Consider the following 13,214-nt stretch of genomic DNA (forward strand, 5'->3'; position numbering starts at 1 on the left):
GACTCCAAGTCCCCATTCCATTCTACCTCTTAACAAGGATCCTCACACAATAGCTACCTGTGTGGGGCTAGAATGGAATCCAATCCCCTCCAGTCCTGGTTTGGGCGGCTGTCCCAGCTCCTTGCCATACTAGGCCAAAAGGGGAGGAGAAAGCAGGGGTCCGTGAGAACCAATGAACTACATGTGGGGCTGTTGGTGTCTGGCATTATTTTGGGAGGTACTGCTGCCCGGCTCCCAGGGGGTAGGAGCTAAGGCCTAAGAAGGCAGAAAATTCAGGACCACCCCCCCCCCAACACACACACACAGGCACAACTCCATGGGAGTTTACACAGAGCCTTCCCATGTATCATCTCTGCAGTCTTGAGCAGCTCCAAGAACAGCTCGCTATTGGAGAGCTGAAAGTATCCAGGCCCAGGGAATTGGCTCTTGACGCTCGGACTTAAGTTCAACAAGGGTTGAACTTGGGTTCTCTGATTCCCAATACAAAGTGCTAAAGCTCTGGTCAGGAGTGAGTGGGTCTGGAGTCCAGCTGGAGAGTAGGAGTGGGTCAGCAGCAGGGGCTGGAAGGAAAGGGTCCCCAGGAGTGCGAGGGCAGATGGGACCAGACCTCAGGCTGGAGCTGTGCTTCTCTACTGGAGGTGGACAGAGGAGAAGGAGAGGAGGGAGGAAGCATGTGGGTGCTTGTAGAGGTACCTGTGTCTCTAACTCCCCCAGGACCCACCAGCCCAAGGTTGGCCTGTGGAGCCCGGAATGCCCAGCAATGCCAGAGTATCCAGATACCTTATGGGCCTCAGTTTCCCCTTCTGTGGAGTGAGAGCAAGGAGCTGACGACATTGGTGTCCAGTCTCTGCAAGGTTGCCAGACGATGCCCGCATCCGAAGACGCCACCCGGAGATTGTCCCTGGGCAGCCCGAGAGTCAGAGCTGCCCCCTCCCCTTCCCCTCCCCCTCCACGGCACTGCTGCCGGGCCCCCGCCCCCGCCCCGCCTCCGGTGTGCGATGGGGGGCGGGCGGCGGGCAGAGCGGAGAGGATCGGAGCCGCCACCTGATCCCATCCAGGCGCGGAGAGGCGAGCGAACCGGCACTCGGCGCTCAGGGCCCCCGGCGCCCTCCGATCCGCATTGGATTTCGGGACAAGGGTTGGGAGATAGCGGCGACCACCCCCCACCCGGGTCGGAGGCAGAGCCCGCGGCGTGAGTACTGACTGCAGTGGCCGGCCTGGGGCTGGGGGACGGAGGTGGACCGGACCGGGACTGAGATCGGAGATCGAGGGTGGGCGAGAGAGTGTCGTGGGGGCCTAGTGCCTGGAGAGCATTGGCGGGGGGTGGGGGTGGGGGGAACGTTCTGCCCCCTGGAGAGCGAGGGAGGCCCGGGGTGAGAGGGGGAATCTGGCTTATCCCCTATGGTGAGCAGATCTTGGTGACGGGATCTCTAGGGTAGGTGGGGATGAAATTGAAGGAATGGGGGCTGGAGGGGCGGTAGTGATGGAGAGAGGAGGATGAAGGGAATTCGGAGACAGGGATGACGTGGGGGTGGATGGCAGGGAGAGGGGGCTGGGGGGACCTGGCAGCAGGCTGGGAGGAAAAAGGAAGAAAAAGAGAGAGGTGGAAAGATACATGATCTCCTGCGCCACTTACTTGCAACCCCCTGAGCCCTTGGCCCCTTCCTTTCTAGTGCCCTGGGCAGTTTCCCTCCCTACTCATTGGGCTGTGCCATCCTCAAGTAAGGATGGAGTCTCCAGGTCATCCAATGGTCAGGTCCGGTGGTCCAGGCCAGGACACCCTCCTCCTCTAAAAGCACCTATATTGGCCCTAGGGCTGGGATGGAGAGAGAAAAGGGCTCATTTGGGAGTGGGTGGGTGTCCAGGCCAGTTTTCAAAGCTCTGGCTAGCTAGACCATTTTTTTTCTTTGGTTCCCTGGAGAAAGGAAAGCAATTTGCAAAACCAGGCAGCAGCCTGAGGTAAATTGTTCTGACTAAAATTAGCACTGATATTCTGATGAGGCTGGGCATCCTGACCTGTCTGGGACAGCTGAGGAAAACTCTCTCCATGGAGAAGAGACAGGGGAAGCAGGGGAGTAGTTTGAAGCATGCGATCGGCCGGAGCCGGGGGGCCAGGAGACCACCACCCACCCCACGGCATCCTAGAGATGACAGAGGTTAAATCCAGTCCCAGCCAGCCCCGTTCCCCAGATGCCAGTGCTCGGACTCCAGCTCCAGAGGAGCCATCATGGAGAGAACTTGCCAAGGGAAGGGAGGCCTCCTCCAGTGTCCAAGCAGCACCCTCTCTCAAGACCTGGAATGTTTAGCCTGGCTGAATGCCCACCCAGAGGAGACAAGGTTACTGTTTTCAAATACCTGAAGGTCTGTCATGGAGAAAAATGACCCGTGTGGTCTAGGAGTGCAGCACTAGCAATCATGTGGAGTGGAAGGTGCAAGGGGACAAGCTGAGGAGGGCACTAACAGCGGCAGGCTGATCCCAGCTGTGCCAGACACAACTTTTGCACAGCTTGAGGCTGCTCAGAAATGGACCAGGCTGTATCTGAAGGTGGTGAGCATCCCGTCACTGATGGTGGCCAAGCAGAAACTGGTGCCCACCTCTGAGGGCTGGTGTCCAGGGAGTTCTTGTGCTGATGATTCCCTATTCCAAGGGGGCCTCAGACTGGAGTCTGGCTGGCCGGGTCCCCAGAGCTAAGACATGGAGGGGAGTGGGATGGAGAGGACCACCAAGCACTCTGTCGTCCTTCTCTATGCGGCCTGGTTGAAGCATTCTCCAAGCAAAGTCCCAGTGTAGCTCCCTCCAGGCTTGACCTCCTTGGGTGACCCAGAGTCCACTGAAAATAGGGTAGTTTTAGCGAGTTTAGCACAGATGAGAATAGGTTGCCCCCCCCCACTCTGCCCCCTTGAAAACTCCCATCTTGTCACCAAATCCTCAAGGCAGGATGAGTGGCAGAGGCCACAGGCTCTGACTTCCTCTTGTAGGCTTCCTTGCTCAGGCAAAGCCAGCCCTTCTCTGCCCCTATCAATTCTTGAAAACACAGCAGGGCCTTAGGCTTTCTCTGCTATGCCCTTGGTTAACCCTCTGTGGCTGTACCCTTTACCTCCCTCGGCTCCAGGCAGATTAAGTCTGTCTGCAGGCTGGTGGAGGAAACCAGGTGATGGGGCCTGGAGAGAAAGGAAAGGCATAACCAGGACATCTTTCTACCCAAACAGGTTTAAATGTAATCCAGGATTAATGAGGGGCCGGGGGAGGTAGCGGTAAAGAAGAGGGACTGGAAACCAAGCTTCAAGCCCCAGGGGAAAGTGATGGTCAAAAGTTTTTACATTACCTCATCCCTCCTGGGACCCAGGTGTCCTAGTTCCAAGTATGTGCAAATGCCCACAGGGTTCCAGGCTCCCTCTCCCCTTTCAAGACATGTGTATGTGAGGCTGAAGCTGAACCCAGACCTGGAGACCGAGGCCTCTGAGACAGGGACCCTACAACAGTGGGGAGACAGGCATTGCTGCTGAAACTGACTTTCCATAGCACTGCCAAAGGCCAGGCTGCCCTTGAGCCAAGGCATTCACATGGGGACAGGTGACTGGCCGGAAAGCAGGCCCTTCTTCTGCCTCTCACTCCTGCCACTCACCTGGGATGGAGGCCCACCTTCTCCTGGAGAATCTCCGCAGAACAACAAGCAGGAGCACCTCTGTATTCACCACACCCCCACCCCTCTCCCAGGCTGCCATGTCCCCGCCTTGGCCAGGCACCTCTCACTGCAGTCAGCTGATGGGGCGGCCAGGGTTTCAGGTGTCTGGGGATGAAATCCAGATAGGGTTCTGGGATTTCAAGTCCTTCCTTTCTTTCCCTCATGGATTTATTGGTCTTGGGCCCTCAGGGCAGGTCCCCAGCTAGGAAGGCTCAGGGCTCAGAAGCATGCAGAACTGCCAGAGTTCAGAGCAGGGATGGGGAAATCAGTTCTCTGTGGAAGCAGCACACATAACGTCTAGGGGGATGGGCTTTGAAACCAGAAAGAGCAGGTCTGAATCCTGATTCTGCCAACAGCTGTGTGACCACAGGACAAGTAGCACCATCACTTAGAGCCTCAGTTTCCTTGTCTGCAAAATGGGGAATAATACCTATGTTAGGGTGTGGTGGGCATTAAATGAAATTAAGTATGTAACAGTATAGTACGTGTTGTAAGCCTGCAGTATTGATCCCTTGCCCAAGTCAAGAGACTCGAGAAGCTATAGGTCTGGTTAGTGGTTTCTGAGGAGCTCAGTCTCTGGGGAGTCAAGACCAACTCTTGGCTGAAGCAGTCAGGCAAGGAGGCCTGGAGGAGGGATACCTTGAACTGAGACCTCTGTGCTTTAAGCCAAGCCCTGGTGCTAAGGTAAGTCTACTGGGGAGACAGATACAAATGACCACAAGACAAAGACTAATTAAGGGTCAGGGAGAGAAGCCAAGACAGGGCTCAAGGGAGGAGTAGCTACAGCTTGAAGGGCTGGCCACACCCCAGAGCCTGTAATTCCACCCAAGACTAAGTTATCTGGAGCCGAGTGGAGATAGGGTCTTGGTAATGGGAGGTAGGAATCCGATCTTCTCTGGCTTCTCTGCTCACTCCACCCTTTGGAGCTCTCCTTTGCAGCAGTCCTGCTGGGGCCCACAGCCCATCTCCTCTGCCTGCTGCAAACCTGTTTGCCTCCTCCTTCTGCCAGGCCTCTCAGGAATACTGGCCCTGCTACCAGAGCCCCAGGAGCCCCCATGACTGTCGGCGAAGGGAGTCCTGGATAGCGAGGCCCCGGCTGGTCCAGGGGTGGGTACCACATCATGCCACCCATCCTCCAGCACGTGCAGCAGGCCACCAAGATGATGAGCCGAAGGAAAATCCTGCTGCTGGTGCTAGGGTGCAGCACCTTAAGCCTCCTCATCCACCAGGGGGCACAGCTCAGCTGGTAAGGGGGCAGGGCCTCAGTGTGGGGGCGGGACCCAGGCGAGCTGCATTCTTGCCGGGTTGGCAACAGAACTGGGAGCTCTCCTTCCCATTCCTTCTATCTGCCAGGAGAGTCTGTCTTCTGCTGGGTTTTGCTCCTTCCCCCTATTCTTAAAAGTGCTTTCTATACATTCTCTTTAGATCCACACAACCTCCCTGGGCAGGGACTGGTCTTCATTGAAAGGTTGCTTGAAGGCACAGAGTTAGTCAGTGGCTAAACTGGGATTCTAATCCAGTCCAAGTCCTTCCCACGGCATTCTGAGTGCCTCCCCCAAAGGACTGCAAACTTCTCATTGCTTCTGCTGTGCTAGGCAAATGCCCTCACTTCTCTGAGCCTGTTTCCTCATCTATAGAATGGGAATGATGGTATGTGTGACCCAGTCAGCCATCCTGATACAGGATACCATGTGACAACTAATAGGAGCCCTTGCCCTACTGCCGGCTCTGTGAACCCAACAAATCCCTGCACCCTTCAGGACCTCGGCTTCCCATTTCCTACATTATCTGCCCATGAGAATGGTGTAAATAGGCTCAGTTCTCCTTGTCGGAGGATTTGCTGGTCTTTAGGAGGGGCATCTGGGTAGATATAACCCTGAGCCCAAACCAGCCACAGATAGGAAATCTCAGTGGTGGTCTCAAAGGTGCTTAGAGTAGTCCTCATTACATGATGCTTAGGACAGAAAAGAAATGAGACTAACTCAAAGTCTGAAGGGAATTTACAGGTCATCTGTAATCCCCGACACCTTTGTTTCAGGAACAAGGAAACAGAAATGAAAGCTTCATGAAGGCTAGGAGTATTCTCTGCTTTTTATACTAGCAAAATTCTTGAGCCTAGAACAGTGCCTGGCACATAATAGATGCTCAAAAAAAATTTGTTGACTGAACGAACGAAGCTCCAGGGAACTTAACAGAATCGTATAACAAATAGATTGCCTCAAAGCCCATGCCACTCATCGACAAGATGAGGAGCCAGAGAAAGAGGAAAAATGAGAAAGAAGACAGAGAACAAGAGAATATGGTGACTTTATCTGAGTTGCCAGAAAACGTAAATGATTCTTCTCCTGGTCTTCAGTTTCTATAGGTGTAGAGTAGACTTTCTCAAGGATCTCCAAGGGCCTCTGTCCTTATAATAGTTATCTATTTCTGTGTGGCCAAATTACCTCAAAACTTAGCACGTGAACACAGCAAACATTTATTATCTTGCTTCTGTGGGTCAGGCATCCATGTGTGGCTTAGCTGGGTACCTCTGGCTCAAGGTCACAGGGAGTTGCAATCAAGCTGGCTGCTGAAGATGCAGTCTCATCTGAAGGTCTGACTGGAAGTGCTCCCCTTCCACGCTCATTCATGTGGTTGCTGGCAGCATTCAGTTCTTCAAGCAGGCAGACAGACTGAGGGTCCAGTACCTCCTGGACTGTTGCCACCTGGTACTTCCCCATAAGGGCTGCTCACAGTATGGCAGCTTGCTTCTCCCTGCCTGAGTTATCCGAGAGAGAGAGGGAGAGACACCAAGATAGAAGCCATAGTCTTTTTATAATGTAATCTCAAGAGTGACATCCCCTCGTTTCTCCCTATTCTATTCCCTAACGGCATCAATAAGTCCTGCTGATACTCACGGGGAGGGAAATACACAAGAGAGTGAATACCCAGAGGCCTGCAGGGATCACTGGGGGTCCTCTTAGAGGCTGCCTGCCATACCCCTCTACGGGTCCATGGGTATAGGCCAGGATGGGCCGTTCTGTGCCCGTCTTACCGTCCACGGGGAGGGGCAGGGGTCGAGACGCACCCCTCTCACACTTCCTTCCCCCTGCAAACTCCCCCCACCCCGGACTTGGCAGGTACCCCAAGCTGTTTCCTCTGAGCTGCCCGCCTCTGCGGGACTCACCGCCCCGCCCCAAGCACATGACTGTGGCCTTCCTGAAGACGCACAAGACTGCAGGCACCACCGTCCAGAACATCCTGTTCCGCTTCGCCGAGCGCCACAACCTGACGGTGGCCCTGCCGCACCCGAGCTGCGAGCACCAGTTCTGCTACCCACGCAACTTCTCGGCACACTTCGTGCACCCAGCCACGCGGCCACCACACATGCTAGCCAGCCACCTGCGCTTCGACCGCGCGGAACTCGAGCGCCTCATGCCGCCCGGCACCGTCTATGTCACCATCCTGCGCGAGCCGGCCGCCATGTTCGAGTCGCTCTTCAGCTACTACAACCAGTACTGCCCGGCCTTTCGGCGCGTGCCCAACGCGTCGCTCGAGGCCTTCCTGCGCGCGCCCGAGGCCTACTACCGCGCCGGGGAGCACTTCGCCATGTTCGCGCACAACACGCTGGCCTACGACCTGGGCGGCGACAACGAGCGCAGCCCGCGCGAGGACGCCGCCTACCTGGCGGGCCTCATCCGCCAGGTGGAGGAGGTCTTCTCGCTCGTCATGATCGCCGAATACTTCGACGAGTCGCTGGTGCTGCTGCGGCGCCTGCTGGCCTGGGACCTGGACGACGTGCTCTACGCCAAGCTCAACGCGCGCGCCGCCAGCTCGCGCCTCGCCGCCATCCCCGCGGCGCTGGCGCGGGCCGCGCGCGCCTGGAACGCGCTCGACGCGGGCCTCTACGACCACTTCAACGCCACGTTCTGGCGCCGCGTGGCGAGCGCCGGCCGTGCCTGCGTGGAGCGCGAGGCGCGTGAGCTGCGCGAGGCCCGGGAGCGCCTGCTGCGACGCTGCTTTGGCGAGGAGCCCGTGCTGCGGCCCGCCGCGCAGATCCGCACCAAGCAGCTGCAGCCGTGGCAGCCCAGCCGCAAGGTGGACATCATGGGCTACGACCTGCCCAGCGGCGGCGCCGGGCCAGCCACCGAGGCCTGCCTCAAGCTGGCCATGCCCGAGGTGCAGTACTCGAGCTACCTGCTGCGCAAGCAAAAGCGCCGGGGCGGCGTGCGGGCCCGGCCTGAACCGGTCCTGGACAATCCTCCGCCCCGGCCCATCCGGGCACTGCCCCGCGGCCCCCAGGGCCACTGAGCTCTGAAGTGTCTGGGTCCTACCCTGCCCACCGGGAGTCCTGCCTGGGAACTGCCCCCAGCTCCCACCTCGTCAGGGCCCCTTCTGCTCAGTTCTTGGGGCCGCATCTCCCAATCTGAGCCTGCCTCCCTAGGGTGAGTTGAACCCCGCCTTCGTGGAGGGTGCTGATAGGCCCGATCAAGCCCCGGGCCACCCTTGTCTCCTTCCTGACTGGTTGGTGACCTTAACAAGAGGTCTGAGGCCTGTCCGGAACTGCCCACCCTGCCTTTTTCTGTGGGTTGAGCCACCCACCTGTCTTTTCCAAGTGGGTGAGCCCAGGCCTCACGCAGAAGGGGGCTGAGCCCTGGGAAAGGCTGCTTTGCCTGTCAGCTTCCCCGGGGCTCTTGCTCGTCCTCCCAGGGGTCAGAGACCTCCACACCGTCTGTCTTCCAGGTTCCACCCTCCCCACAGACCTAAGCTGCTCCCAGACTCCCAGAACCAAGAGTTCTTGGGTTGGGCTTTTTGTTTGGTTGGTTTTTCTTTTTTTTTTTTTTAATAAAATATCTTTAAAAGGCACAGGTTGTATGTCAGTCATTGAAAGCCAGATTTCCCAAGTTTGAGGATGAGGTGGACACCCAAAAATAGCAGCTGTGACTGTCACCGTGAGGAAGAGGGCCCAGGCTCAATCAGGCTCTTCCACCACCCTTCCCAGAGGCTCGCAACCCTCATCAACCCCCCCTTGACTGACTGGGCTCACCGACGCAGACTGGCCACCTCAGCTCCACTATTTTTCTTTGAGAAAAGCTAAATCATGCCTTTTTATTCAATTCAGCCCCACTTACTGAGCATCATCTCTAACTTGGGGACATAGGTAAGCAAGGCAGATAAGGCTCATGGGGCTTGTGGGGAGCACAGGGAGACATTGGAACTGGAGCAGGACCTATAAACTGAAGGAAGGACCAGAGCCTATATAATATATAACAACCACTCAGGCTGAGCAGAGGTTGGATGGAGGATCATACCCAGTAAGGAGGTGTTCAAATCCCCTTCCCCCTTCTGAGTCACCAACTTCACCACTGGCCCTCCCCACAAGGAGAAGACATCCTGACACAGATGAGGACCATTCCCTGACCCCAGCGTTCCTGAGCACAGCAGGACATCCAACAGTTACAAATGAAACTCCCTTAAGACCAGCAGAGAAGGGGCGCCTGGGTGGCTCAGTCGTTAAGCGTCTGCCTTCGGCTCAGGTCATGCTCCCAGGGTCCTGGGATCGAGCCCCACATCGGGCTCTCTGCTCCGCGGGAAGACTGCTTCTCCCTCTCCCACTCCCCCCGCTTGTGTTCCTGCTCTTGCTATCTCTCTCTCTCTGTCAAATAAATAAATAAAATCTTAAAAAAAAAAAAAAAAAAAAAAGACCAGCAGAGAATCAGGACTGTTTCTGTTACTTTCCTCAGAGCTATGTTGACATATCTGGACAAGTAATAAAAATAATAGCTAACATGGTCTGCTGTGTGCCAGCCACTGTTTAAGGGCTTTACACACATTAACTTACGAGATGGGCACCATCGAGGGGTGATGGAATTGAAACTTGGAGAGATTAAGTGACACTCGGGGTCCCACAGCTAGGACTTGAATCCAGACTGTGTAGCTTCAGAGTCTGACCTCCCTAAGTGCCATCACACTGCCATTTGAATAAAGACGTTCCCGTGCCCTAGGCTAGGCGGACTCCCGGGACTTTCCCCAAAAAATGTAAAGTGAAGAAACCAAGACATTGCTATCAGCTCCTCTTTATTTTATTTTTCACAGAGACAATCCTTCACCTGTTTGGATGATAGAGATTTCAATGGTTAGTCGACAGTTTGGATGACAGTCTCTGGGCTTGAAAAGAGGCTATTTTTATAGCACCCCACTTTGTACCAGTAGAGCTCTGGAAAAGGCAAAAGGCAATAATTAGAGACGCACAAAGTCATAATTAGGTTTCTGGTGTTAAGCAGCAGTAAAGAATTGTACTAGACTCAAAGTCGTCTATCCAAAGAAAAGCATGCTCTGGCCCCCTGGCCAACAGTTGTCTGTCTGCCATTGCCCTCCTCCGGCCCTAGCCTCTGGTCATACCTTTGCCAAGAATATCCTTCACCTTGTCCTGGGTTCTCCTGGAAAACTCAGACTTGCCTTTAAGATCTGCCTTGATAGACCTCTCCTGCCTTCCCAGCCCCTAAGGCTGGTGGGCCTTCTTTTATAAACTTTGCCCCACTTCAGCAGAGAGCACAATTCTGGACTCAGAAAAATCTGGATTCAAGAATTAACTGGAATCATCTGGAATCATCAGGCCCTGGGAGAGGGTTTCTCTTCAGAAGCAAAGGCAGACCCTAAGTAGGCACCAAATCAAATATTAGCCTTCAGTGACTAAGCAAGGAGGGGAGGTGGGCTCCGGGACTCCTTGGTCCAAACACCTGCAGCTTCAGCTACAGGAAAACAGGTTCCAGCTTCTGGGTCCCCAGTGCCTTGCAAAGAGGCTTCTTCCAACACCCATGTGGTGCTGTCCACTCTGTGCCCACTCTACTCGTTTCCAGAGCTAGGCAGTGGGTGGAATGTGGTCGCTCCCTCAAAGAGCTCACAATAAAGTCTGGGACAGATGTGGAAGCAGTTACCTGGGTGACAATGACTTAATGGAAGCAATTACTTGCCTCCATGCTTTGGAGTTCAAACCATGACTCTGCCACCTACTGGGTACACGACCCTGCTCTTAGCCTTTGAGCCTCACTTTCCTCACCTATGAAAATGAACCATTCCTAAAACAAACAAACAAACAAACAAAACAACAAAAAAAGTTAACCATTTCTGTCCCGAGCTTTGTGAACAGTATTTGAGATAAAGCACTTGGCACAGTGCCCGGCACGTGGAAATGTTCCCTAAGTAGCAGGTCTGGTGTCATCAGGGCTCCTCCAGGACAGACACCCTTCGTGTTGTAGGCGTTACAGGTTGGCACATCTATTCCGTGGGTTTACCGGCAGATAGAAGAAAGCATTTTGAGGTAAGGGTGCTTTTTTCTACCTTGCTCAAAGGCACTGTATGGCCAAGCAGCAGCCTTGATGGTTATGATTATAGAAAGATGGGCAAAGTGGCTCCTGGGCCATCTGGAGAAGCTCCCTGGGGAGGGGATGTCCCAGCTGAGAACTGGGACAGAGGAGAGTGCTCCAGACAGAGAGACCCATGCATGTGCCGCAGGTGAGAAAGCTGGGACCTCTGCGAGCCAGGGAGTGCTGGGCTACCCAGATGGGGAAAACACATCAGCACCAGCTAAGAAAGACCTTGAATGTCCCGCTTGGAAGTTCGGATCATCCTATGTGGGACGCTGGAGTGAATGGAATGGCTATGATGACCGTCAGGGAAGGCCGGGCTGTCCCCACAGCAGAGGGGTCATGATCTCTCACCATCTGCAGCCCCTTCCTGGCTGGCGCAGCAGCACACCAGGTGGGGACCTCTGTTGTAGATGAAGAGGAGTCACTGAAGCAGGCCGGGGAAGGGTCTCCAGTTGCAAATGCTACTGGGAGAAGGCACAAGGATAAGAACAGTGACACCAGCTGATGTCTCCTGAGCACTTACGATGGGCTGGGTGCCTTTCTCTGTGCCTGTGTATTTTCACTCACTTGATTCTTCCACCACCCCTGTGAAGGAGGTATTATTCTTTATCCCCCTTTCACAGAAGAGGAAACTGAGGTACAAAAAGGTGTGGTGCCCAGGCTCACCGGGCTGGGAGAGGCTGAGCCAGGACAGAGCCCAGAGTGCTCAGACTCCCAAGCCCCAGTCCCTGTCATTGGAATCTATTGTCCCACCCCATCAAACTCAGGAGTCCGAGTAGGCTCTGTTAAAGAGCCTCCTTACAGAAGCCACCAGAGAGTAGGGTTGAGTGGGAGAGAGGAGTAGAGAGCCCACACACTCTACGTGCCTGAGGTGAAGCTGGCGATCCACCAACATGATTGGGCAGCTTCTCAGGCTGTGCCAGGGGAGTGAAGAGGGACTGCAGGGCAGGAGCCCCTGAGGAGCAGGGCAGCCCCTGGGGGCATCCAGCTGAGGGGAAGTAAGGGAGAAGGGGAGGCAATGAGGGGAGGTGAGAGTGGCAGCCCCTTTCTCAATCTCAGAGACCTGAGATTAGCTCCTCGGACCCAGAAGGGCTGCAGGAATCTGAGGGCCCTGGCTAACCATGCCCTTTCCTCTCCAAAAGACCCCCCTGCACCCTCCGGTGGGCAGAGGACAGGACAGGACTCTCCACTCCCATACAAATCTCATAGGATTTTCACAACACTCAGGCAACAGGGAAGCAGGACTCAGCCTACTACCCCACTACAGATGGGAAGGCTGAGTCCCACAGAGGGGATGTGGCTTCCAGCGTGGCCAAGAGCCAGGGCAGAGACAGGAGTGGGGACCCTCCCATGAGCTGGAGCCACAAGAGGCAGGATCCTGGGTCCTCTATCCCAACTTTGTTTCCAACCTAGAGCTCCCCTCCTGGGCGTTCCCCAGACTCATCAAACCCATTATGTTCAAAACCAGACATCTCACCTTTTGCTCAAACCAGCTTCTCCGGTACACTCAGTTTCAGGGACTGGCAACCCATTCAAGCAGATGCTCAAGCCCAACCTTGGTGTCTCCTTAACGCCTCCCTCACCCTTTTCCCAGCAACACCTGTCACCATATCCTATAGATTCTGACTCCTGAATAGATGGCATCTACCCACATCTCCTTCCCTACAACACCTGTGTTGGTCCAAGCCATCAGTTTCTCTATGGTTACTTCAACGACCATACTTAACTTACCTACTTACCTCGGACTCCCCATGGCAAACACAGTCTCCTCTCTGTATCCAGAGTGATCCTTCTTAAAGCAGCCTGATCTTATCATTCCCTTGTTTGAAACACTGTCCCCCACTTACCAGCCCACAAGACCTGGCCTAGTCTGATCCCCGCCCTCCAAAACAACTTTTCAGCTACATCTCCCATTGCTTCTCTACCCCCATCATGTTCCAGCCACACTGGATTTTACACACCATTCCCTGAATGCAATGGTATGCCAAGTCTGGCTCTTACTGGCTCTTGAAAGCTGAATTTTGCCAGCCAGTTGTTGAACACAAGACAATTATATTAAAAATTAATATTAAATTATTAAATTCTATAGACTTATCAAATAAAGTATATTACGAGCAAAGTTAATAAATACTGACAACTCGTTACTTTCCAATTAGTTTACTAGATTTTACTATTGTTT

At 54.6% G+C, this 13,214-nt stretch overlaps 1 protein-coding gene across 1 annotated transcript; it reads left to right on the top strand.

Moving 5' to 3' along the window:
• Positions 1-1,006: 1,006 nt before the first annotated feature.
• Positions 1,007-8,531, top strand: GAL3ST3 (galactose-3-O-sulfotransferase 3). Its single transcript, XM_081797745.1, has 3 exons — positions 1,007-1,192; positions 4,696-4,932; positions 6,806-8,531. The coding sequence occupies exons 2-3, from the start codon at positions 4,808-4,810 to the stop codon at positions 7,974-7,976; spliced, it is 1,296 nt and encodes a 431-aa protein (XP_081653871.1). The 5' UTR covers positions 1,007-1,192; positions 4,696-4,807; the 3' UTR covers positions 7,977-8,531.
• Positions 8,532-13,214: the final 4,683 nt, after the last annotated feature.

Source organism: Leptonychotes weddellii, chromosome 11 (assembly GCF_054177405.1).
Source record: "Leptonychotes weddellii isolate Sample4059 chromosome 11, ASM5417740v2, whole genome shotgun sequence".
In the NCBI taxonomy this organism is placed as follows: Eukaryota; Metazoa; Chordata; class Mammalia; order Carnivora; family Phocidae; genus Leptonychotes; species Leptonychotes weddellii.